The following is a 27,576-nucleotide window of genomic DNA, read 5'->3' as shown; positions in this document are numbered from 1 at the left end:
TATCACGAACCTATCCATATATAATATATCAATATGTTTTCATTTTTAAACAAACGTTATAAATATATACTTGTTATACTTTTAATACTTTGAATAATTCCTTAGTCCGTAGTTAGCATTCCGATGTTAGTAATTCAATTTTTAATGGTTCGTTTTTAGATGTTTAATATACCCGCAATAAACAAAACCCCCAACGAAATAAATAAAACCCCATCGTATATGTATTGGTCAAGATTAATCTTGACCCATGGTACCGGTGTTGTCAAATGACGTGTTGCGTACATAAAGTACCGGTGTTGTCAAATGACGTGTTGCGTACAATCATGGGATCTTATGATTAATCTTCTCGTGTTGTTTACGGGTGATCCTGAACCATATAAAATTGAATTATAAGTACATATATATAAAATATCATGTTATCTTAGAAATATGTGATTTATATCATTTTTTTCCAATTGATCCCGTAGTTGAAATGATCTAGGATAACCAATTTTGTTTCGGTCATAGTTTCTTCGTTACAAATCCGTTTTCGTTGATTCAAATTGCCATCTTCTTGGATCGAGTTCTTCTTTAAGACTATGAACTGTAAATACCTTGGTTTGTATTCAAAATCATACGGCATAAGTGAAACATTAGTGAAACATATGAAGTTAAACATTTTTGTTACAACAAAATCATTTAATGACCATTTTTCCAAAAATACTTATACTTTGAAAAACCAAGTTTTACCTTGTTAAATTAGTATATACATAAGTTATATTACAGGTCTTGAAGTATTTTAAAAGTTAAGTTAGAAGGATCTATTTAGTTTGCAAACAAGTTTGAAAACATTCAAACTATGTTCTTGTTGTTAAACTTTTGTACCACAAAATAAGATAGCTATATATATATGAATTGAATAAGATTATGAACATAGATTCTACCTCAAGTTCCTTGGATAAGTTTGCTGTAAAAGAGGAGTAAGAAGCTAGAATCAAAAGGGTGATAGAAGTGGATGAAAGATTGGAAGTAAGTTGGTGTTCTTGGAAGGTTTTCTTGAAGTGTTTTTGTAAGAGTTTTCTTATGGTGTTTTAGTATGGTTTTTATGGCTAAATCTTCTTGGTTATTTGCTGGATTGTTATGGAGTTTAGAGAGTAAGAAAGAGTGTGTGTTTTTGATAAGAAAATGGTAGTAAAAATGGATCAAAATGATGATACATATATACTCCTAAAAATGTGATCTTTAAGGATAACATGACAAAATTTTAGTTTGTATTTTTGTAATTAGTCTTGCAATGATTCAAAAGTAATTACCTTATACATAAGGCATGAATAAGGGCTAGTTAGGTGGTGATTTGATGTGTATATACCAATAGTAAATACGTATAGAAGCTTGGTATGATACGAGTACAAATACTCTAGGTATACGTATAGAAATTTTGTGAAAAATGGAATGAGGATTTAAATATAGCTATCTTTTGTGAATACACTTATATGATTTTATGTATTTAAGTTCTTAAAAGTGATTAAATACATTACTTATACGATATATGTATAAACATTATAAGTCTTAAGTATTTATGTCAAATAACGTTACGTATAGTTATCGTTTTGAAAACTTAAGTTAGTAGTTTCAAAATATACTTGTAACTTATTGTTATTAATATAAAATGAGGTATTAAAACATTCATTAATCATGTTAAATATGTATATATACATATATATATACACAAACGTATAATTATCATATATTGTATAGTTCGTGATATCATCGGTCAAACTAGACGGTCAAACGTTGTGTAGAACTCTTTTCGGAAATATAAATCTCATCAATTTGGATTGCTTATCATGTTGGTAAGGTTTAATCTATGTAAATATTAATCTTATAAGTATAGAATGATCGAAAAAGTGCGGGTCGTTACAATAACGACGGCTCGTATTAGGGGAACATCATATATCCCTAGAAACTTGGCAAAACGAACCAAAACCGAAGAAGAAGAAACAAGCGAGTCAGAATAAGATAGTTGTATTCGTGTGGTGTAATATATGTAATATAGTGTGCTTATGCTTTATGATATATGTAAAAATTGCTTGTATTAATAAGTATTTTTTTTATGAATCTAACTCTTGTCTATTTTACAGTATAAAAACACAAAATGGATAGACAACCCAATATTTTAAGAGACCTACCCGGAGACATGATTGATGAAATCTTGTCTAGAGTCGGTCAGAATTCTGCGGCACAACTATTTAAGGCGAGATCAGTTTGTAAGACATTCGAAGAAAGTTCCAAGAATGCCTTGGTTTATAAAAGGCTTTCGTTCGAAAGATGGGGGATATCACATTGGGAAATCCATAAGTTACGATGTGTTTACTTTGACGCATATATTGCGGGGAACCCAAATGCTATTTTACGCAACGGGTTAAGAAATTATTTTGACTCAGTATATCCGAATATAGGACTTCGTGATTTAGAAAAAGCGGCTAACATGCAACATAAAGAAGCATGTTATGCTTACGGGTTAGTAATGTTCGCTTCTCACCAAAGTGAGAACAAGAACATCGGGCTACAACTATTAAACAAAACATTCCCACAAGTGATGGAGTCGGTAATTGGGGTAAGAAATGAGGTTTTTAGGTTATTACGAGACTGTTGGTCATTACGTAACCCTCGTCCCTTTGATGACGTTACAACACGCTGTCTTATCAATGGCCATAACGGTTATGTTCCACAAGACCAAGGATGGGAAGTAGTCCTAGTAAAACCAGAATGCATGACTTGTTTCTGGACGTATGAATTACGTGTCTTTATTGCCTTTGCTGAACGACTTGTGTACTAGCTAGAATTATCTTCACAACTATCTTGTATCGAAGTTATTGTGTGCTATATTTCATGCTTTATGTAAAATAAGCGGTATTGTAAGTTTGTAAAATATTGTATAAAAGTTTGAACGCGAAATATTATTATAATCAGTTTTTCATATAGAATTGTAGTAGTTGAATTGTATATTAGCTACTAAGTATGAACTTAACGGGTAGGTACTACCCGAATTTAAACTTATAAAACGCTAATATGAAGAAAAAGCTTTTATAAATGAGTTCATATTATGCTACGAAATACTATTAACTACTCTTAATATTCTGTATGATTAACTTGTTCCATTTGACTATTTTGAAGGAAATGGCACCGACTACTCGACACACCGTGAATATGAATGAAGAGGAATTCCGTACTTTTCTAGCTTCAAACATAGCCGCAGTACAGGCTGCGCTACATACCAACAATAACCTTGGATCTAGCAGTACAGGAAATCGTGTAGGATGCACCTACAAAGAATTCACTGCCTGCAAACCTTTGGAATTTGATGGAACCGAAGGACCAATCGGATTGAAACGGTGGACCGAGAAGGTCGAATCGGTGTTTGCCATAAGTAAGTGTACTGAAGAGGACAAAGTAAAGTACGCTACGCATACCTTCACAGGTTCTGCGTTAACATGGTGGAATACCTATCTAGAGCAAGTGGGACAAGACGATGCGTACGCACTACCGTGGTCAGCATTCAAGCACTTGATGAACGAGAAGTACCGTCCCAGAACCGAGGTCAATAAGCTCAAGACAGAACTTAGAGGGTTACGAACCCAAGGATTTGATATTACCACGTATGAAAGACGATTCACAGAATTGTGCCTATTGTGTCCGGGAGCATTCGAAGATGAGGAAGAGAAGATCGACGCGTTTGTGAAAGGATTACCGGAAAGAATCCAAGAAGATATAAGTTCACACGAGCCCGCCTCCATACAACAGGCATGTAGAATGGCTCACAAACTAGTGAACCAGATTGAAGAAAGAATTAAAGAACAGACTGCTGAAGAGACCAATGTGAAGCAAGTCAAAAGAAAGTGGGAGGAAAACGGTGATAAGAATCACCAATACAACAACAACAGCAATTACAACAATAATCGCAACAATTATCCCAACAATCGCAACATCAATTGCAACTACAACAAACGGCCCAACAACAACAACAACAACAACAACAACAGCAACTACAACAATCATCCCAACAACAATAATAACTGCAACAACAACAACAATCAGAAGCAGCTATGCCAAAGGTGTGAAAAGAATCACTCGGGGTTCTGCACCAAATTTTGCAACAAGTGTAAAAGAAATGGTCATAGCGCGGCGAAGTGTGAGGTCTACGGACCAGGGGTTAATAGAACGAAAGAAACAAATGGTGTCGGAACGAGTAATGGCGGAGCAAGTAGTGTCGGAGCAAGTTATGCCAATGTAGTTTGTTATAAATGTGGAAAACCGGGCCACATTATTAGAAATTGCCCGAACCAGGAGAACACGAATGGACAAGGCCGTGGAAGAGTTTTCAATATTAATGCGGCAGAGGCACAGGAAGACCCGGAGCTTGTTACGGGTACGTTTCTTATTGACAATAAATCTGCTTACGTTTTATTTGATTCGGGTGCGGATAGAAGCTATATGAGTAGAGATTTTTGTGCTAAATTAAGTTGTCCATTGACGCCTTTGGATACTAAATTTTTACTCGAATTAGCAAATGGTAAATTAATTTCAGCAGATAATATATGTCGGAATCGAGAAATTAAACTGGTTAGCGAAACATTTAAGATTGATTTGATACCAGTAGAGTTAGGGAGTTTTGATGTGATAATCGGTATGGACTGGTTGAAAGAAGTGAAAGCGGAGATCGTTTGTTACAAAAATGCAATTCGCATTATACGAGAAAAAGGAAAACCCTTAATGGTGTACGGAGAAAAGGGCAACACGAAGTTACATCTTATTAGTAATTTGAAGGCACAAAAACTAATAAGAAAAGGTTGCTATGCTGTTCTAGCACAGGTCGAGAAAGTACAAACTGAAGAAAAGAGCATCAATGATGTTCCCATTGCAAAAGAATTTCCCGATGTATTTCCGAAAGAATTACCGGGATTACCCCCACATCGATCCGTTGAATTTCAAATAGATCTTGTACCAGGAGCTGCACCAATAGCTCGTGCTCCTTACAGACTCGCACCCAGCGAGATGAAAGAACTGCAAAGCCAATTACAAGAACTTTTAGAGCGTGGTTTCATTCGACCAAGCACATCACCGTGGGGAGCTCCTGTTTTGTTTGTCAAGAAGAAAGATGGTACATTCAGGTTGTGTATCGACTACCGAGAGTTGAACAAACTTACCATCAAGAACCGCTACCCACTACCGAGAATCGACGACTTATTTGATCAACTACAAGGCTCGTCTGTTTATTCAAAGATTGACTTACGTTCCGGGTATCATCAAATGCGGGTGAAAGAAGATGATATTCCAAAGACTGCTTTCAGAACACGTTACGGTCATTATGAGTTTATGGTCATGCCGTTTGGTTTAACTAATGCACCAGCTGTGTTCATGGACCTTATGAATCGAGTGTGTGGACCATACCTTGACAAGTTTGTCATTGTTTTCATTGATGACATACTTATTTACTCAAAGAATGACCAAGAACACGGTGAACATTTGAGAAAGGTGTTAGAAGTATTGAGGAAGGAAGAATTGTACGCTAAGTTTTTAAAGTGTGCATTTTGGTTGGAAGAAGTTCAATTCCTCGGTCACATAGTGAACAAAGAAGGTATTAAGGTGGATCCGGCAAAGATAGAAACTGTTGAAAAGTGGGAAACCCCGAAAACTCCGAAACACATACGCCAGTTTTTAGGACTAGCTGGTTACTACAGAAGGTTCATCCAAGACTTTTCCAGAATAGCAAAACCCTTGACTGCATTAACGCATAAAGGGAAGAAATTTGAATGGAATGATGAACAAGAGAAAGCGTTTCAGTTATTGAAGAAAAAGCTAACTACGGCACCTATATTGTCATTGCCTGAAGGGAATGATGATTTTGTGATTTATTGTGACGCATCAAAGCAAGGTCTCGGTTGTGTATTAATGCAACGAACGAAGGTGATTGCTTATGCGTCTAGACAATTGAAGATTCACGAACAAAATTATACAACGCATGATTTGGAATTAGGCGCGGTTGTTTTTGCATTAAAGACTTGGAGGCACTACTTATATGGGGTCAAAAGTATTATATATACCGACCACAAAAGTCTTCAACACATATTTAATCAGAAACAACTGAATATGAGGCAGCGTAGGTGGATTGAATTGTTGAATGATTACGACTTTGAGATTCGTTACCACCCGGAGAAGGCAAATGTGGTAGCCGATGCCTTGAGCAGGAAGGACAGAGAACCCATTCGAGTAAAATCTATGAATATAATGATTCATAATAACCTTACTACTCAAATAAAGGAGGCGCAACAAGGAGTTTTAAAAGAGGGAAATTTAAAGGATGAAATACCCAAAGGATCGGAAAAGCATCTTAATATTCGGGAAGACGGAACCCGGTATAGGGCTGAAAGGATTTGGGTACCAAAATTTGGAGATATGAGAGAAATGGTACTTAAAGAAGCTCATAAAACCAGATACTCAATACATCCTGGAACGGGGAAGATGTACAAGGATCTCAAGAAACATTTTTGGTGGCCGGGTATGAAAGCCGATGTTGCTAAATACGTAGGTGAATGTTTGACGTGTTCTAAGGTCAAAGCTGAGCATCAGAAACCATCAGGTCTACTTCAACAACCCGAAATCCCAGAATGGAAATGGGAAAACATTACCATGGATTTCATCACTAAATTTCCAAGGACTGCAAGTGGTTTTGATACTATTTGGGTAATAGTTGATCGTCTCACCAAATCAGCACACTTCCTGCCAATAAGAGAAGATGACAAGATGGAGAAGTTAGCACGACTGTATTTGAAGGAAGTCATCTCCAGACATGGAATACCAATCTCTATTATCTCTGATAGGGATGGCAGATTTATTTCAAGATTCTGGCAGACATTACAGCAAGCATTAGGAACTCGTCTAGACATGAGTACTGCCTATCATCCACAAACTGATGGGCAGAGCGAAAGGACGATACAAACGCTTGAAGACATGCTACGAGCATGTGTTATTGATTTCGGAAACAGTTGGGATCGACATCTACCGTTAGCAGAATTTTCCTACAACAACAGCTACCATTCAAGCATTGAGATGGCGCCGTTTGAAGCACTTTATGGTAGAAAGTGCAGGTCTCCGATTTGTTGGAGTGAAGTGGGGGATAGACAGATTACGGGTCCGGAGATTATACAAGAAACTACCGAGAAGATCATCCAAATTCAACAACGGTTGAAAACCGCCCAAAGTCGACAAAAGAGCTACGCTGACATTAAAAGAAAAGATATAGAATTTGAAATTGGAGAGATGGTCATGCTTAAAGTTGCACCTTGGAAAGGCGTTGTTCGATTTGGTAAACGAGGGAAATTAAATCCAAGGTATATTGGACCATTCAAGATTATTGATCGTGTCGGACCAGTAGCTTACCGACTAGAGTTACCTCAACAACTCGCGTCTGTACATAACACTTTCCACGTCTCGAATTTGAAGAAATGTTTTGCTAAAGAAGATCTCACTATTCCGTTAGATGAAATCCAAATCAACGAAAAACTTCAATTCATCGAAGAACCCGTCGAAATAATGGATCGTGAGGTTAAAAGACTTAAGCAAAACAAGATACCAATTGTTAAGGTTCGATGGAATGCTCGTAGAGGACCCGAGTTCACCTGGGAGCGTGAAGATCAGATGAAGAAGAAATACCCGCATCTATTTCTAGAAGATTCGTCAACACCTTCAACAGCTTAAAATTTCGGGACGAAATTTATTTAACGGGTAGGTACTGTAGTGACCCGAACTTTTCCATGTTTATATATATTAATTGAGATTGATATTTACATGATTAAATGTTTCCAACATTTTAAGCAATCAAACTTGTTAAGACTTGATTAATTGAAATATGTTTCATATAGACAATTGACCACCCAAGTTGACCGGTGATTCACGAACGTTAAAACTTGTAAAAACTATATGATGACATATATATGGATATATATATATATATATTTAACATGATACTATGATAAGTAAACATATCATTAAGTATATTAACAATGAACTACATATGTAAAAACAAGACTACTAACTTAATGATTTTTAAACGAGACATATATGTAACGATTATCGTTGTAAAGACATTTAATGTATATATATCATATTAAGAGATATTCATACATGATAATATCATGATAATATAATAATTTAAAATCTCATTTGATATTATAAACATTGGGTTAACAACATTTAACAAGATCATTAACCTAAAGGTTTCAAAACAACACTTACATGTAACGACTAACGATGACTTAACGACTCAGTTAAAATGTATATACATGTAGTGTTTTAATATGTATTTATACACTTTTGAAAGACTTCAATACAATTATCAAAATACTTCTACTTAACAAAAATGCTTACAATTACATCCTCGTTCAGTTTCATCAACAATTCTACTCGTATGCACCCGTATTCGTACTCGTATAATACATAGCTTTTAGATGTATGTATTATTGGTATATACACTCCAATGATCAGCTCTTAGCAGACCATGTGAGTCACCTAACACATGTGGGAACCATCATTTGGCAACTAGCATGAAATATCTCATAAAATTACAAAAATATGAGTAATCATTCATGACTTATTTACATGAAAACAAAATTACATATCCTTTATATCTAATCCATACACCAACGACCAAAAATACCTACAAACACTTTAATTCTTCAATTTTCTTCATCTAATTGATCTCTCTCAAGTTCTATCTTCAAGTTCTAAGTGTTCTTCATAAATTCTACAAGTTCTAGTTACATAAAATCAAGAATACTTTCAAGTTTGCTAGCTCACTTCCAATCTTGTAAGGTGATCATCCAACCTCAATAAATCTTTGTTTCTTATAGTAGGTTATCATTCTAATACAAGGTAATAATCATATTTAAACTTTGGTTCAATTTCTATAACTATAACAATCTTATTTCAAGTGATGATCTTACTTGAACTTGTTTTCGTGTCATGATTCTGCTTCAAGAACTTCGAGCCATCCAAGGATCTGTTGAAGCTAGATCCATTTTTCTCTTTTCCAGTAGGTTTATCCAAGGAACTTAAGGTAGTAATGATGTTCATAACATCATTCGATTCATACATATAAAGCTATCTTATTCGAAGGTTTAAACTTGTAATCACTAGAACAAAGTTTAGTTAATTCTAAACTTGTTCGCAAACAAAAGTTAATCCTTCTAACTTGACTTTTAAAATCAACTAAACACATGTTCTATATCTATATGATATGCTAACTTAATGATTTAAAACCTGGAAACACGAAAAACACCGTAAAACCGGATTTACGCCGTCGTAGTAACACCGCGGGCTGTTTTGGGTTAGTTAATTAAAAACTATGATAAACTTTGATTTAAAAGTTGTTATTCTGAGAAAATGATTTTTATTATGAACATGAAACTATATCCAAAAATTATGGTTAAACTCAAAGTGGAAGTATGTTTTCTAAAATGGTCATCTAGACGTCGTTCTTTCGACTGAAATGACTACCTTTACAAAAACGACTTGTAACTTATTTTTCCGACTATAAACCTATACTTTTTCTGTTTAGATTCATAAAATAGAGTTCAATATGAAACCATAGCAATTTGATTCACTCAAAACGGATTTAAAATGAAGAAGTTATGGGTAAAACAAGATTGGATAATTTTTCTCATTTTAGCTACGTGAAAATTGGTAACAAATCTATTCCAACCATAACTTAATCAACTTGTATTGTATATTATGTAATCTTGAGATACCATAGACACGTATACAATGTTTCGACCTATCATGTCGACACATCTATATATATTTCGGAACAACCATAGACACTCTATATGTGAATGTTGGAGTTAGCTATACAGGGTTGAGGTTGATTCCAAAATATATATAGTTTGAGTTGTGATCAATACTGAGATACGTATACACTGGGTCGTGGATTGATTCAAGATAATATTTATCGATTTATTTTTGTACATCTAACTGTGGACAACTAGTTGTAGGTTACTAACGAGGACAGCTGACTTAATAAAATTAAAACATCAAAATATATTAAAAGTGTTGTAAATATATTTTGAACATACTTTGATATATATGTATATATTGTTATAGGTTCGTGAATCAACCAGTGGTCAAGTCTTACTTCCCGACGAAGTAAAAATCTGTGAAAGTGAGTTATAGTCCCACTTTTAAAATCTAATATTTTTGGGATGAGAATACATGCAGGTTTTATAAATGATTTACAAAATAGACACAAGTACGTGAAACTACATTCTATGGTTGAATTATCAAAATCGAATATGCCCCTTTTTATTAAGTCTGGTAATCTAAGAATTAGGGAACAGACACCCTAATTGACGCGAATCCTAAAGATAGATCTATTGGGCCTAACAAACCCCATCCAAAGTACCGGATGCTTTAGTACTTCGAAATTTATATCATATCCGAAGGGTGTCCCGGAATGATGGGGATATTCTTATATATGCATCTTGTTAATGTCGGTTACCAGGTGTTCACCATATGAATGATTTTTATCTCTATGTATGGGATGTGTATTGAAATATGAAATCTTGTGGTCTATTATTATGATTTGATATATATAGGTTAAACCTATAACTCACCAACATTTTTGTTGACGTTTTAAGCATGTTTATTCTCAGGTGATTATTAAGAGCTTCCGCTATCACATACTTAAATAAGGACGAGATTTGGAGTCCATGCTTGTATGATATTGTGTAAAAACTGCATTCAAGAAACTTATTTTGTTGTAACATATTTGTATTGTAAACCATTATGTAATGGTCGTGTGTAAACAGGATATTTTAGATTATCATTATTTGATAATCTACGTAAAGCTTTTTAAACCTTTATTGATGAAATAAAGGTTATGGTTTGTTTTAAAATGAATGCAGTCTTTGAAAAACGTCTCATATAGAGGTCAAAACCTCGCAACGAAATCAATTAATATGGAACGTTTTTAATCAATAAGAACGGGACATTTCAGTGGGCATAAAAGGGGAACACTTTATATGGTTGAAGTGTTTGATGAAGACACGGTGGTTGCTACGGTTAATGTTGAGTCCGAATCAACTCTATGGCACCGAAGACTCGGGCATATGAGTGAGAAGGGTATGAAGATGCTTGTTTCGAGTGGAGGATTCCGGATTTGAAGAAAGTAGAACTTGGGTTTTGCAAACCATGTGTTTATGGGAAGCAAAAGAAGGTGACTTTTGGGAAATTGGGGAATGCACCTAAGTTGAAGAAATTGGAGCTCGTTCATACGGATGTGTTTGGTCCAACCAATGTAGAATCACATGGAGGTTCTCGCTATTATGTCACCTTCATTGACGACTCCACTCGAAAGGTATGGGTTTATTTTCTTAAAGCTAAATCCGATGTATTTAATACTTTTGTGAAGTGGAAAGCTATGGTAGAAAATGAGACTAACTTGAAGGTTAAGTGCTTGAAGTCGGATAATGGAGGAGAATATGGTAGTCTTGAGTTTAAGGACCATTGTGCAAAGCTCGGTATTAGAATGTTGAAAACGGTACCGGTAGCATCCGCAACACAATGGGGTCGCCGAACGTATGAATCGTACGTTAAATGAAAGGGCTAAGAGTATGAGACTACATGCCTATTTGCCTAAAATGTTTTGGGCGGATGCGATCAATACGGCGGCTTATTTGATAAATAGGGGACCCTCAACACCGTTAGGTTTCCGAATTCCCGAGGAAGAATGGCAAGGCAAGAAGGTGAGTTATGGTCACCTTAGGATCTTTGGGTGTAATGCATATGTGAAGACCAAAGATGCGGATAAAGACAAGCTTGAAGCTAAGTCAAAGAAGTGTATTTTCGTAGGCTACGGGTCGGATGAAATGGGCTATCGTTGTTGGGACAACGAAACTAGAAAAGTAATTCGTTCGCGAGATGTTACTTTTGATGAAGATTCGGTCTATGGTAAACCGGAAACGGGGAGTCCTAAACCGAGTCAAGTTACTTTTGACGATGTTTCTATTGATGATCTTGCAGGTTCTAGTGGGAGTTTGGGAAACAATGAATTGCCAAATAACGGTGAGGCGTCGGAAAATGCTAATGATGGGGATGATTCGAAAAGCGGTGATGATTCCGAACATAGTACGAGCTCTAGTGATGAGGAGGACACAAATGAAACCGGTCCAACCATTCCGGTTACTCCTACACCAAGACGCTCGACTAGAGTGCCCAAACCTAATCTTAGGTATTCTCCATTAGCAAACTACTTGCTCTATACCGAGAATGGTGAACCTGAAAGTTACTTTGAGGCAAGGAAAACAAAAGAATTCATACAATGGGAGCTTTCCATGAAAGAAGAGATGGGGTCACTTGAGAAGAATAAAACTTGGTCACTAGTGAAGTTACCTCATGATAAAAGGGCGTTGCAAAACAAATGGGTGTATCGAATCAAGAATGAGTCGGATGGCAAGAAAAGGTACAAGGCTCGTTTGGTAGTCAAAGGCTTTCAACAAAAGGAAGGGCTTTGAGGTAAACGGTAAAGAGAAGTGGGTTTGTAAGCTAAATAAAAGTTTGTATGGATTGAAGCAAGCACCTCGGCAATTACTTGAAGTTTGACGAGTTTAGGAAGAAGATTGGTTTCTTAAGATGTGAAGCGGATCACTGTTGCTACTTGAAGAAATTCAAGTCTTCTTACATAATCTTATTGTTGTATGTTGATGACATGTTTCTTGCAGGTTCAAACATGTCTGAAATTAACAAGTTGAAGGGATTACTTTCCTGAGAATTCGAGATGAAAGATCTTGGCGGTGCTAGGCAAATACTTGGTATGAGTATTGTGCGCGATCATGTAAAGAGTACTCTATACTTGTCTCAATCCAAATATATTGAGAAAGTAGTAGAGAGGTTCAACATGGAAGATTCAAAGGCTCGTTCTATGCCTTTGGGAAGCACCTTAAAGTTATCGAAAAGTCAATCACCAAAAACGGAAAGAGACAAGAAGGATATGGAAAAGGTTCCATATGCATCGGCCGTGGGTAGTATTATGTATGCCATGGTTTGTACAAGACCCGATATTGCTCAAGCAGTGGGAGTTGTAAGTCGTTATATGTCTAATCCGGGGAAAGAGCATTGGGAAGCGGTCAAATGGTTGCTTCATTATTTGAAAGGTACTTCTAATATGGGATTGTGTTTCTCCAAAAACAATCTCATACTTAGAGGTTATGCGGATGCTAATTTGGGTGGATGTGATGATTCAGGAAAAAGCACTACGGGTTATGTTTTCACAATGGGGAAGACGGCGATTAGTTGGTTATCTCGATTGCAAAAGAGTGTTGCTTTGTCAACCACCGAAGCCGAATACATGGCTATTGCGGAAGCTTCTAAAGAGCTAGTCTGGTTGAAGAACTTCTTAGGCGAGTTGGGTAAAAGACAAGACTATTGCGTCTTGTATTGTGATAATCAAAGTACGGTTCATCTTGGGAAGAATCCGGTGTTTCATAGTCGAACGAAACACATCAAGATAAGGTATCATTTTATTCGACAACATATAAATGATGGCACTTTATTCTTGGAGAAAATCCTTGGTACGAAGAATCATGCCGATATATTTACTAAGGTGGTTACAACGGAGAAATTGAGGTTTTGCATTACCTCAATTGGTCTTCTCATGAATTGATGAGAGAAGACCCCAACTAGAGATGTGAATGGTGTTACAAGTTTAACAAGTAGTATTGAAGACCTTTTATCGAAAGTCTACTCATCCGAAGTATGTGTTGAGCGTGCGTGTCCCAAATGGTATTTGGCGGTAATCGAAGGTGGTTTAATGTTCTTGGTTAATTCATTGATATGATTGGAGTTTTGTTCAAAGTCTCCAAGTGGGAGATTTGTTAGAGTATGGAGACATTTATACAAAACGAGAAAAAAAACACTTGCACGGATTTTGCAGATTTCGGTAAGCGTGAAACAAAGAAAAACAGATCAAAAACAGAGCAAGTTGATTGTGCGCGGTGATGGTGCGCGGCGCGCTCCCTGCGCGCACTAGAGAAGTTTTGATCAGAAGGCTTGCTCGAAGTTTGGGAGTGTGCACGGCGCGCACGTTTAAGTGTGCACGGCGCGCACGTTTGCTGGCAGCAGCTGGCAACCTTTTTTCATGTGGGATCCGATTTTGTTTGATTCTCCTTTTGCTTTAGGTGCAAAGTGGATACTTTACACCTTGAATTGAGGCTGTGATCATGCTAATTCAAGGGTGTAAAGCTAGTTAGTTGGCAAACATGATAATTACTTGTCATGATGAAGATTCCTTGCTAGTTTCTTAAGTGTTCTTGTTTCTCCTATAAATGGAGCTCATTGTATCTCATTGTAATACACCACTCTCAAATATTCAGTAATTAAACGATCTCTAGTTGGTCCGTGGACTAAAGCAATCACAACGATTGCATATAACCACGTTATATCTTGTGTCGATTTACTTTTTCGCATTTATATTCTTTCGTTCATTAAGTGGGTGAGTGATCTTGAAGAATCACTTGCGTTGTTTGGTCCTAATATCCTAACAACTATGTAGTCTATTGGGAGATTAAAGGTGAAGTTAGTGAACACATTTTAGCAAAATGTTGCAATGAAATGGATTCAGCGTTTGTGGATCATGGTTATGTTGTATCGAGGAAAATAAACTCGATTGGACCGTTAGAACTTTGTGTAGTTGAACGTGGCACGTTCAAGAAGATCATGGAACATTTTATTGGCAATGGTGCAACGATGAGCCAGTTCGAGACGCCTCGGTGCACGAGTAATAAAGTTCTGTTAAGGATCTTAAACTTATCTACTATCAAGAGGTTTTTTAGTACTGCTTACAAGTGATTTGTGGACATAAAGGTTGTTAATTAAGCAGGATTTATACACAAAGTCGCCCTAGAAACCAATTATTTTTATGGTATGCTGTAATGTTTATGGATTATGAATTATTATTCTTAGCAAATGTGTTTGACAAAGCCTAAAGGTGTTGCGATTTAAGCACAAAAATAGGCAAAATCTGATGAATATTTACCATACGAAATTAAAGATCGAAAGCTTTTTATATTGTTGGCTCACCCCATAAAATCTTCACATTTTTATTCCACAAAATATGTTAACAAAACAAAAACAAACAGAACAGAACATAACAGAACAGAATAATTACCATCCTATTCAATTCCTGATCAATTTGTATTCAAACACAACATAAATACGTGCGTAATCATATATAAATTATCAAATTGTAGTTAGATTGTGATCGATGGGTAGTCGTCAGGATTCTAATCCTTATGACGAGGAACGAGTCAATCCATTTGCGGTAATTCGACATTAATTAATATAATTTTCATCATCTAAATTGTTTTTTCTAAAATTGAATTGTAATTTTCTTTCATTTTAATCAATAAGTACGTTGATATATTTTGTAATGATAACGATGGGTTTTAGGAGACGTGTTCAGCATGGTTGTTCTATCTGTTTCTAATCTACTTCTTAATCAATCAACATTTTAGCATGTTAGGTACATAAAAAATTGCAACAGATACCCTAAATATGCAAAATATTTTTTTTTGGACAGCCGTTAGGATCACCCAGGGGACTTAACCACTATACGGGGCATGGATGGTAAAACTCACCCTCCCCTTTACCCCGCAACGCGATGTGGGAAAGGTGTCATGGGTGGAACTTCATGGCTAGGATGAAATTGTGGGTTAATATGTAGTCAACGGGGGTCGAACTCGTGACCTCCCCTAAAGGAGTCAGGCCACCAACCGCTGGACCACATCACAACTTCAAAATATGCAAAATATTGTTTTATGTAACAATAAATTTCATCTTTTTGTGTATTTCTTGATAATAATTTAATCAATCAGGGAAACGGTCAGAGTTCTGGGTCTAGCTCAACACTATCACCGCTTCCACAAGAACGTGTTGAATATGAACGTGGCGGTACAACTATTAGTGTTCCTTCTGATAACACCATGGTACGTACATACAACTTGGATTTCAGATCATTTAGATCGTTTATGCCGATATATTTGCCATATATAGATGTCCTAGAATGTGTACATTTATGTATATAATTTTATCATGCATTTAGGATTTGAAAGCCAAGGAAAAAGAACTCCAAGCTAAAGAGGCTGATTTGAAAAGGAGGGAAGAGGTGCATTTTCATTAACAGTTATGTTAGGAATGTGAAATTTGGCATTGGCGAAGCCAAAATTTTTAATCACCGGTGACAAAAAATAACATGCCTATAATACTGTGTCTATATAAATAGTGTGTCTTGTCCTGTCATAATATAAAACTTAAAACATATGAACAATATACTAAAATAAAAATTAAAACACATGAACAATATACTAGTATGGTATATTGAACATCGTTAATAAAAACCACGGATTCAGTATTATTTTGAAGCTTAAACTCTCATATTACACTAACTAGTCTAAATGACTAGTAGCATGGTGCCACTATTGGTGAAAGAGTAGCAGCCATTTATCTTAGGTGTAGACGTATAGTGGCTGAACTTGAAGATCGTAATATGAAGGGCGAAAATAATAAGTTGGGGGCGAATAATATTTGAAAAAAAAAAAAAAAAAAAAAAACTTTTACCTCTAAAATTTAAAAATATTACACTAAATTCTTTTTCACGGGTGGGGCGGGAACCCCTTCAGTATCACATACGATTATTACAATGTGATAATCCTGACAAACAATGTTAAGTATTCGTTGCACTTGAAGTGCTTGTTGTGCTTTTTTTCTTACGTAACGCTACTTTTGTGCAGGAATTACAAAAAAGGGAGGAGGCAATCGCACGCTGTAATTCAACTATCTTCTTTATCTCTTTAATCTGATGCCGATACTCAATAAAATAAAGTTTCTTACATCTTAAAAATGTCTTATTGCAGCTGGAGTTGTTGTAGAAGTGAAAAATTGGCCACCTTTTTACCCTGTAATTCATCATGACATTGCAACCGAAATCCCTATTCATCTACAAAAGATACAATATGTCGCGTTTGGGTCCTGGTTGGGTACGTAAATATGACCTTCTCTATCTTTAAGTATCATCGTTGATTTTTCAAATGCGTGCTGGAATCTGAAAGTTTGAACAATCATGATTGCAGGCCTTATATTGTGCCTTATGTGGAATTTTATAGCTGTGACTGCGGCCTGGTTTCAAGGGGAAAGTATGTTAATTCAAACCTTTTGACTAATAATTTCGGTTTCTTTTGTCAGTATTTAATTGGTTTAACTTAAACTACTCATATACAGGTGCTTCGATATGGTTACTTGCTGTAATATACATTATAACAGGAGTACCCGGATCGTACCTTTTGTGGTATCGTCCTTTATATCGAGCCATGAGGTATAACTACAAGCTTGTTAAGAAAACACAAATTTTAGAACTACTCTTTAATATTCTTTTTTTTTGTTATTATTATTTTTTTTAACAGGACCGATAGCGCTATAAAGTTTACTTTCTTTTTCTTGACTTACATTGTAAGTAGTCCTATTACTTGTTACAGTGATAATATCACTGTAACATTACTTAGTCACTTTTAGGGACGGTTGAAGTTTTATATGTTAATACTGTTTTGTCATGGTTTTTTTTTTTTTTTTTTTTTTTTTTTTTTTTAAAGATGACTATTAATCCTGTTTTGTAGTGTCACATCATCTTCTGTATTTTAGCTACACTTGCTCCTCCAATATTTATCAAAGGGAGATCTCTCGCGTAAGCTTTTATTTTTTTTTAATTTGTATAATGTTGAATGATAAGTTATGTGGAAATGAATGATACTAAGTTTTTATTTATGGTTCTAATTACAGGGGATTTATGCCTGCTTTTGATTATCTCGGTTGGAATGCTGCACTTGGGGTAAGTGTATCAGAATTCATTATTTTTATAATGGTTCAAAGTGTGGTAAAATTCATCAAACAATATGTTTAACATTTTATGTAGATGCTAAAATAGGCATGTTTTTGTCCCGCAGGGCTTGTACTTCATTGGATTTGCACTTTTTGCTATAGAGACAGCAATCAGCATATGGGTCATTCAGGTTTGAATGCACACATTAATGTGTGTTTTTGGTGAAGTTATTTTTTCATCTTTAATTTTGTTGTCATATGTAAAAATGTAGTAATTGTTTGTTTTGGGATTTGCAGCAAGTTTATTTGTATTTCCGTGGTAGTGGAAAAGCTGCAACGATGAAACGTGAAGCTACAAAATCAACTATGATGTCAGCGTTATCGTGATGGCAAAGCGTTATAGCATTTACGACAGTCTTAACAATAGATTAAATACAACAGCTGTTTAGAAACTTCTAGTGGATCCGTTTAACGCAAATGTACACGTTTATACTACTTTCATTCTGTTCTCTGAAGATTGAACCACATTGGTCTAACAATTCGCACAAAATATTCTTATGATTGAATGTAATTATAATGTTAATATAATCTATATAAACTCCAGCAGTTTGTATTCGAGAAAATGATCCATACAGTAAACTGCACAAGTGGTAATGTGCAACAAAGAACAAGCGGTAGACTAATCATGTATTTTTGTATGACTTAAAATTTTAATTGTTAAATAAGTGAACTACTACACATAAATGCATTAACACGTTGTACAGTACAACTAATCAATTGATAGATTTATCAAAAGCTTATATCAACACTTCTAACCAACTGGCAACATATGTATTCATGATATTTGCCGACCTCGAGATATATATTCTGTTCACAGTTAACACCATTACTTTTTCCAACCAAACAATTTTTTTATATCATGTTCATAATAAAAGATATAAAAGTATATCCTAATGTCACTCATAGTTAATCAATTTGAGAACGATTCATCTTGTGTCATTAGGTCATTAATTTTGTTCTTTATAGAAAATTTTTAAATAAATTTATATATTTATTTATATTTCTCATTAGATTAGGTATATTTTTCTATAGTATCTAACTTAAAAAAGAAAAAGTTAGATACTCAAAGAAAAAAACATCAATTGACTCAATTGACTTGTAAATCCATATGTTTATTTAGATTGTTAATGTATAACGTCGGGTGGGATGCATCCTTTGCATCCTAAGTTGTAGATCGTGAATTTTTTTGGCTCGGCCTTATCCTTGTATGGCCGATGTCTTTGTTTGTACCCTACTTCATTATAAATATATACATCTTACTTGCTTTTCAAAAGAAATAAAGAAAAAAAAAAGTTAAGAGATGTAATTATAAAATTGGAATAAGTTAAGGGGTCTTAAAGCAACTATTTTAAATAAAAACAAAAAATAATGAGAGGAACAAAATGCTTGTTTATTAGAACCAACTGTGTTGTAACCTGCAGTGGAAAAAAAGCCGCCATAATAATGCTTAAAATTTACAGTCATAGAGATATAAGCCGTGAATCTATGAACAACCCCCAAGCAGTTTATTCACCATGTAAGCTTCAAACTCTTCATCCTTCTTCTTTTAATTTGATTTCTGTTCAAGGGTTTTACGTAAACCCTGATAAAATTCATACTAGGGTTTATCTAGGGTTTAACTTCAAACTTCAAGCTAATTCACAAAAGAAGTATCTTGTACCCACTAGAATTAGTACTATTAGAAATAGCGTAAGCAATTATACTTATAATTATAATAGTAACAATACAAGTAATAAGAAGAAATTTGGGGGTATACTGCCTTCAATTTTGAAGTCTTTGGATTCGGAAGATGATGTCGATAAAACCCTAGATTTATATTATGGGAAGCTGAATCCTAAAGAACAGACTGTGATTCTTAAAGAACAGAGAAATTGGGAAAAGGTTGTTAGAGTTTTCGATTGGATGAAATCGCAACCCGATTATTTGCCTAATGTGATTCACTATAACGTCGTTCTTCGAGTGCTTGGTCGTTCAAGAAAGTGGGATGAATTAAGACGGTGTTGGATTGATATGGCAAAAAACGGCATTTTACCGACTAATAATACGTATGGAATGCTTGTTGATGTGTACGGAAAAGCAGGGTTTGTAAAAGAAGCCCTTTTATGGATTAAGCATATGAAAATTAGGGCTATTTTTCCCGATGAAGTTACAATGAATACGGTTGTTCGAGTTTTGAAAGATGGAGGTGAGTATGATCGTGCTGATTGGTTTTATAAAGATTGGTGTGTGGGGAAAGTTGATTTGGATGATTTGGATCTGGATTCTATGGCGGATTCAGATTCGGGTTCGGACCCGGTTAGTTTGACCCGTTTTTTGTTGACCGAGCTTTTTAGAACCGGAGGACGAGATCATACAAAAAGTATGGTTCAATTTGAGGTGGAAAACGGTACTCAAAAGCCTCGATTAACGGCTACTTACAATACTTTGATTGATTTGTATGCAAAAGCTGGTCGATTGAAAGAAGCGGGTGATGTTTTTAATGAGATGCTGAAATCGGGAATTGCAATGGATACGATTACATTTAATACGATGATATTTACGTGCGGGAGTAATGGGAATTTATCAGAAGCCGAAACTTTGTTGAGTGAAATGGAAGAAAGGGGAATACGTCCAGATACTAAAACGTACAACATTTTTTTGTCGTTATATGCTGACGCAGGCAACATAGATGAAGCGTTACGTTGTTATAAGATGATACGAGAGGTTGGTTTGTTTCCCGATGTTGTTACTTACAGAGCTGTTCTTCAAATTTTGAGCGAGAGGAAAATGGTTCGTGAAGTTGAAAATGTGATTAGGGAAATTGACGAATCAGGTTTATATATTGATAGACAGTCTGTTCCGTTAGTCGTTAAAATGTATTTAGACAAAGGGTTAACCGAGCTTGCGAATTTGCTGTTTGAAAAATGTCGAAAGAATGGTCAATTGTCGTCAAAAACGTATGCAGCTGTTATTGATGCGTACGCTCAAAAGGGACTTTGGGCTGAAGCCGAGTACGTTTTTGGTTGCGAACGAGAAAAAGATATTGTGGAATATAACGTGATGATCAAAGCGTATGGCATAGCAAAATTTTACAATAAAGCGTTTTCGCTGTTTAAAGGTATGAAAAGTCAAGGGATTTGGCCAGACGAATGCACGTACAATTCGTTGATTCAGATGTTTTCAGGGGGCGATTTGGTTGATGACGCTCGACATCTTTTAGGTGAAATGATTGAAGTGGGTTTTAAACCCTCGTGTTTAACGTTTTCTAGCGTTATTGCAAGTTATGCGCGTTTACGAATGCTAACGGAAGCTGACGAGATTTATCAAGAAATGATGAAATCGGGAGTTAAACCTAACGAAGTTGTTTACGGTTCGTTAATAAACGGATTTGCAGAAAGTAGTGAACTTGATGAAGCGTTAAGGTATTTCGGGATTATGCAAGAATCGGGATTACCTGCTAATCAAGTTGTATTAACTACTTTAATTAAGGCGTATAGTAAAAGTGGTGTAATCGATGGTGCACGAATGATCTATCAAAAGATGAAACAGTTACCAAACGGTCCCGATGTTGTAGCATCAAACAGTATGCTTAGTCTTTATGCAGATTTAGGCATGGTATCAGAAGCCAAAACGATATTTGATTATTTACGAAAAAACCGTCAAGCGGATTCAGTTTCGTTTGCAACGATGATGTATGTTTATAAAAACATGGGCATGTTAGATGAAGCTATAGAAGTTGCTAAAGAGATGAAAAATTGTGGGTTATTAATCGATTGCTCGTCTTTTAACAAAGTGATGGCTTGTTATGCGACGAGCGGTCAATTAGTCAAATGTGGTGAAATGTTGCATGACATGATTGTAACGCAAAAGGTGGTCCCCACGAACGGAACTTTCAAAGTGTTATTCACCGTGTTGAGAAAAGGCGGGATTCAAACCGAAGGAGTGGAACAGCTCGAGATTGCGTACCGGGACGGTAAACCGTATGCAAGTCAATCGGTGATAACGGTTGTGTTTTCGGTATTAGGTATGCATACGTATGCGTTAGAATTTTTTGAAAAAGTTGTGAAATTTGAGACGGGTTTGGATCGTTTTGTATATAATGTTGCGATATATGTGTATGGGAGTTTAGGGAGAATCGACGATGCGTTTAAGATGTTTTTGAGGATGCAAGATGAAGGTTTGGAAGCAGATGTTGTTACTTATATATATTTGGTTGGTTGTTATGCGAAAGCTGGTATGTCGGAAGGGGTAAAACGGGTATATAGTAAGTTAAAATCTGGAGAACTTGATCCGAACGAGTCGTTGTTTAAAGCAGTTATAGATGGTTATAAAGTTATGAATAGGCATGATCTTGCAGAACTTGTTAATCAAGAGATGAACTTGGTTTTTAATACAGAATCTTTGACGGAATCTGAGAATGAAGACGAGGTAGAAGAAACGTCTGAAAGTTTATTCGTATAAACTACAGTGTACACTGTTATAGGCTTGTATATAGATTGAATACTGGCCTTGAATGATACTGAAGACGATGATGATGAATCAGGTTATACTCTGTAAATGTATCTGGATGTAATCAAATTTACAGTTAGTTACATGTGTGTATATGTGATAGAATTAGACTACTACTGCATGAGTGCAGGTGATAGAAACATGTCTACTGAGTCATGTATATGCTATTTGTTAAATTTTGAAAGAAAGTGGTTTTTTTAATCACAAGTCATAACATTGTTTGATTAAACTTGGTTATGGTTATTGTTGTAAGGCTGGTAATCAGACATTAAATGTCTCTAGTAGACATGACAATCCTGACCGGATTATGTGAACTAGGATGATCAAGTAAAAATCAACTGAAATGCGTGAAAATGGTAAAATCGAACAGATCAGGTATGAAAGAAGCAGGTAGATTGGGTTAAATGTTGTGTTAAGTGTAACCAAGCACTTTACACTATGTCATTTTGAACTAGTTACAACTCCACAAAGAGGTTAACAAAATTTTCATATTGACGTAATTAACCCGAAACATGAATTCGTAGGAGCCATAATCTTTGTTTTATTATAATGAATCTATGAATGATGCTAGAAATACATATCAAGTCAAAGTATTCATGTACTTACATTCATGCTATACATAGCTGGAATAAAATCTCTCACGTTTGAAACCGTCATCTTTTAATAGTAAACCAACCAGAAGCAGCCACATTTCATTTGAACCATTTTCTTTTTTTTACTAAAATAACGATCACGGTTAAAAGTAAAATAATTTCGTCAAAAAAATGAAAGAACTTCAAAATCGATACATTAAAAAATCCAAACAAAACGGCTCACTAAAAGTAAACATGCTAGTCCAAAAACAACAACTAGACCTAACTAACTCTAACCGGGCACATTGGAAACAGAAACTTAAACCAAAAAGGCATAACTAAACGCAACAAAACAATACAACAAAGGGACTGTAAAAATAAAGGCATACACAAACTAACATCCTAACATCAAGATAGAACAAACAACAAAGTAAACAACCGAAGAAGCCGGATTATCCAGCTTAATTGGAAGGCCCTTTTTGGTTCCAAGGCCGAATTATCATTTGAAGCATTTGTATCTGTACACAGTTTGACTTTATAGTCAAGAGCAACATAACACAACACAGGTTATACATGACAATACAACATAGTATGTGTTACATTAATTCAACACACAAATATCATATGGTCATGAATACAGCATACTTGGACAATAGATGTTTAATAAAAACTGATATTAACAGAATTCTTGAAGTTCTTTTTGAAGTAACAATAACAACAACAACAACAATACCCAATCCCACTAATGTGGGGTATGGGGGAGGTTGATCGTAGACAATCCTTCCTCTATCCTAGAATAAAGAGCGATCATTTCTCCACCCCGAGTGTAACACTCCCAAGAGTAGAGAAATTCCTTTCTCTCTATATTCGTCAGATAGAGAGATTGCTTCCAGGGACCTCCGGCCAGAAAGTAAAAAAAAAAAAAAAAAAAAAACGATACAAACGAGACGCCATGAAGTAAATTAGCCCGTTCTTGTTCAACATGTGACATTAGATGAGGATAATCCAAACAATATATATTTTTATTAAACGTAATGTTTAAAGACTTCTATTTTAGTGAATTTTGAGTAGCATTCAGAAATCAGATACTATAAAGGTAACAAACATAGTTAGTCAAACATGGATGATTGCAAAAACAACACGACCATTCATGTATGGGGATGAATTGGATATTTGACCCAACTAATCAGCTATGGGGATGCTGTTATAATCTATAACTTATACGAACCTTGTTGTTGTATTGACTAACTTAACCCACTTGACCCATTTACATACTTAAAAACCATATAAGTAGCATACCAAAATATGAGTTAGATAACCTAATTTTTTTCAACTTGAGTTACAACCATATAAAACTACAGCCTTTTAGGTTCTAAATCAATGAAGGTTATCTAAATTGCTAACTCTTTTATTATCAAACTTGCAACTAATACATAAAGAGTTATCAAGATGCTTTGAAAACATTATCAAATCAATTCTAATAACTTACTTCCACTTGAATCTTTATCAAGATCAGCAATGTAGTACTGGACAATGAGCCCTCTTAACAGGTGTCCAATCAACGCAGGTGACGATTCGCTTTGTGTCTGGATGAAATCAACAATATCAGCAGCAAATTGAAGTATTTACCAGCTCATGTTTTAATAAATTCAAGTTATATCAAATAAATAAATAACACTTGAAGATTGCCTGCCAGTGCCACTGAACCCTCTTGTGCATCACTGAACCCTCTTGTATTTCTTCTTCACTTAATAAACATTTCATCCATTTATCATCCTCTGTTCTTCATATTATTATTTCATTATTAACTTGTTCTTCACAATTTGCTGCTTTATTTCATAATCTGTTGTGGTTATTGGGGTTTCTATCAAACATGCACTAATTACACTTCATCACTTATCTTAAAAATCAGACAAAGTTTTGTGTGTTCAGCCTGCGGAGGGGAATATTTTTTTTACTCAGATACATGACCTAAACGAAATATCCCGAGACCGTTTCTGACTTTTCCTAGTCATTGAATATAATTCTTGGATTCCATCAATATCAATCCAGCTTTTCCCTAGTGTTTTATTAACTCCCCTTTCTTTCATAAGCCTAATAATCGTCTACTAAACCCGAATGACTACAAGCATTAAGTACACCAATGAAACTAATACTGTCGGGCTCAACTCCCTCATCGATCATATCGTTAAACATCTTAATCGCATCTAAACCTCGCCCATTCTGAGCAAACCCGCCAATTATTGAATTCCATGTTATCAAATATCTGACCTGCATATCATTAAAAATTCGATACGCATAATCTATATAACCACATTTTGCATACAGATCAACCAAAGCTGATTCTATAATTACGCATTGATGTGCATGCTTTCGTAAATACTGGCAATGAACCTCTTTTGGCGGAACTTGAAGATATATTTTAGGAGGGCAAATATAAAAAAAATTATAATATCCTTACATGCTTATAAAAAAACTATAATATCGTTACATGCTTATAAATATAAACATCAAACCTTTCAACATGTATATACTGTATAATAAATTACCAAACAACGTGTATTAAAGTATTGAACAAACATAATTACATTAGTAGAAATAAATAATCTAATATATTATTTTAGCAATATCATTTCATAAAAAATGTTACATAGAAGTCAATGTTTTTTTTTTTTTTTCTTTTTTCTTTTCGTTTTTCATTGTTGAATATAACCAATTAAATAATATACTCGAGTGATTAGATCGAGGGCATATGTGAGGTGGGGGTCAAAATTTGATTTAGATGAGTGACTAAAATTTTTGACTTTTACGCCTGGCTAGAATAGGTTATAGAAATATTAATCAACAAAACATTACCCTTGAAACATATAGAAATTACGCTTATAATTAGTGGGAGGGCTACAGCCCTCTTTAGCAGTAACCAACCTCGCACAACTCCTAAACACGCACAAGCGTGAATTATAGTTCCAAAACTATATAAATCAACCTTATCAATTGTTCTAAAGATCTCAATAACGGTATCGAAATCACCCTTTTGGCAGTAACCATTAAGCAACGCACACCAATTAACCGAATTTCTTTTACTCATTCGATCAAAAACCTTATGAGATTCATCTAATGAACCGCATTTACCATACATGTCAACTAAGCTGCTGTCAACAACCACATTATCACGAATTCCAGACGTAACGACTTTACAATGAACTTCTTTCCCTTGTTTTAACCTTCCTAAGTTACCACAAGCAGTTAATACAGTTCCAAAAGTAAACCCGTCTGGCGACATTCGATACTTCCTCAACATTAAGAGAAAAAATCCCAATGCTTGTTCGAACAGATCATTTCTCGTAAAAGCAGAAATAACTGAAGTCCAACATATCGAATCTGGTTCAAGCATTTCATCAAACACCTTCCGTGCATCATAAGAAGCATAATTTCTCCCATACATATCAATCAACGAGCTCTCAAACACGTGATTGGTATCGAACCCACGTCCACACACAATCGCATGAAACACTCAACCAAGATTAACATCACCAATCACAGCACACGCTTTTATAACCGAAGACAATGTAAACACATTCGGTTCAACACCAATTCCCAGCATTGTTTTACATAAATTAACCGAACACCGAGGTTTTCCAACATGAATAAAACCTGATATCATAGACGTCCAAGAAACAACGTCTTTATAATAAAGTCCATTGAAAACACGTTCAGTTTGGACGAAATCAGTGCATAGTTTAAAGTAAAGAGCGAGCAAACTGTTGCCAACGAAACGGTCGGTTTCGAGTCCGGTTTTTATGACGTGAGAGTGTAATTGGAGACCATGATTGAAGGAATGTGAGCTCGTGCAAGTTTGTAAGAGAGTGGCGTACAAAAATGGTTTTTTGGTGAGATTGTGTTTTTGGGAATGAATTGAGTTGAGGAGATGTATGGCATCGGAAAGTTGGTTGTTTTTGCAGAGAGATTTGATTTTGTGATCGATGGTGAGTTGGGGAACGATATGTGAGAGAGAACTTTGATGACGACGTAACAGTAAATTCATAAAGCTGATCGGAAGTTGGATGACGACGACCAAATTTTACACATGTTATTATTTGAAAAATGTTTCTAAACATTTTAGTGACACTTAATGACATCTTTTTAATTTGAAAAAAAAAATTTATTAATATTTAATTTTCGGCCGGAGGTGTTCATTAGGGCCGGCCCGGAGGGTACAAGGTGTACATTTGCCCCGGGCCCAATAATTTTAGGGGCTCAATATTATTTATTGATCACAAAAATTACCAAGCCCAACTGTTCAAGACTTTTAAAAATGTAGATAAGTTAAGCCCAAATGAATAGATATAGTTTTTGTTGCTTATTTATTATGGCCCAAGTTATTAATTTATAGTGTATTCTTGTTTGATTCCTCACCAATGTGGGATAAAACACATTACTTATCACTTATCAAGTGGACAACAGATAAAGAGAGGCTATGACAGAGCATTGAAGATCAATAAATTATATTGTATGTGTATAGTTAGTGTGTTTCATTTATTGAATAAAGTAACATTAA

The 27,576-nt window shown here is 35.2% G+C and overlaps 2 protein-coding genes and 2 pseudogenes across 2 annotated transcripts; 3 read left to right on the top strand and 1 right to left on the bottom strand.

Moving 5' to 3' along the window:
• LOC139858826 (indole-3-acetic acid-amido synthetase GH3.10-like) overlaps positions 1-14,877 on the top strand; it is a 288,869-nt pseudogene extending 273,992 nt beyond the window's left edge.
• Positions 14,878-15,292: 415 nt separating this feature from the next.
• Positions 15,293-18,285, top strand: LOC139859706 (secretory carrier-associated membrane protein 1-like). The gene is made up of 12 exons (XM_071848483.1): positions 15,293-15,349; positions 15,915-16,013; positions 16,130-16,192; positions 16,818-16,851; positions 16,941-17,063; positions 17,157-17,219; positions 17,305-17,398; positions 17,487-17,532; positions 17,697-17,764; positions 17,860-17,908; positions 18,024-18,089; positions 18,196-18,285. The coding sequence occupies exons 1-12, from the start codon at positions 15,293-15,295 to the stop codon at positions 18,283-18,285; spliced, it is 852 nt and encodes a 283-aa protein (XP_071704584.1).
• Positions 18,286-19,401: 1,116 nt separating this feature from the next.
• LOC139857665 (pentatricopeptide repeat-containing protein At1g73710) lies at positions 19,402-22,652 on the top strand. The gene has a single exon (XM_071846490.1). It carries the CDS (start codon positions 19,402-19,404, stop codon positions 22,396-22,398), a length of 2,997 nt encoding a protein of 998 aa, XP_071702591.1. The 3' UTR covers positions 22,399-22,652.
• Positions 22,653-24,092: 1,440 nt separating this feature from the next.
• Positions 24,093-27,063, bottom strand: LOC139859704 (pentatricopeptide repeat-containing protein At1g03540-like; annotated as a pseudogene).
• Between the last annotated feature and the right edge of the window lie 513 nt (positions 27,064-27,576).

This window comes from Rutidosis leptorrhynchoides, chromosome 7, assembly GCF_046630445.1.
Source record: "Rutidosis leptorrhynchoides isolate AG116_Rl617_1_P2 chromosome 7, CSIRO_AGI_Rlap_v1, whole genome shotgun sequence".
NCBI lineage: Eukaryota > Viridiplantae > Streptophyta > Magnoliopsida > Asterales > Asteraceae > Rutidosis > Rutidosis leptorrhynchoides.
Note: the sequence above shows the minus strand (reverse complement) of the source record. Positions and strands in the feature narration are given on the sequence as shown.

Excerpts from the sequence above, each read along its gene's own strand:
- LOC139857665 (XM_071846490.1), top strand. The coding sequence starts at position 19,402 with ATGCTTAAAATTTACAGTCATAGAGATATAAGCCGTGAATCTATGAAC.
- LOC139859706 (XM_071848483.1), top strand. The coding sequence starts at position 15,293 with ATGGGTAGTCGTCAGGATTCTAATCCTTATGACGAGGAACGAGTCAAT. Across the intron at positions 17,765-17,859 it reads ATCAAAGGGAGATCTCTCGC|GGGATTTATGCCTGCTTTTG; the intron begins GTAAGCTTTTAT and ends TTCTAATTACAG. Across the intron at positions 17,909-18,023 it reads GTTGGAATGCTGCACTTGGG|GGCTTGTACTTCATTGGATT; the intron begins GTAAGTGTATCA and ends TTTGTCCCGCAG.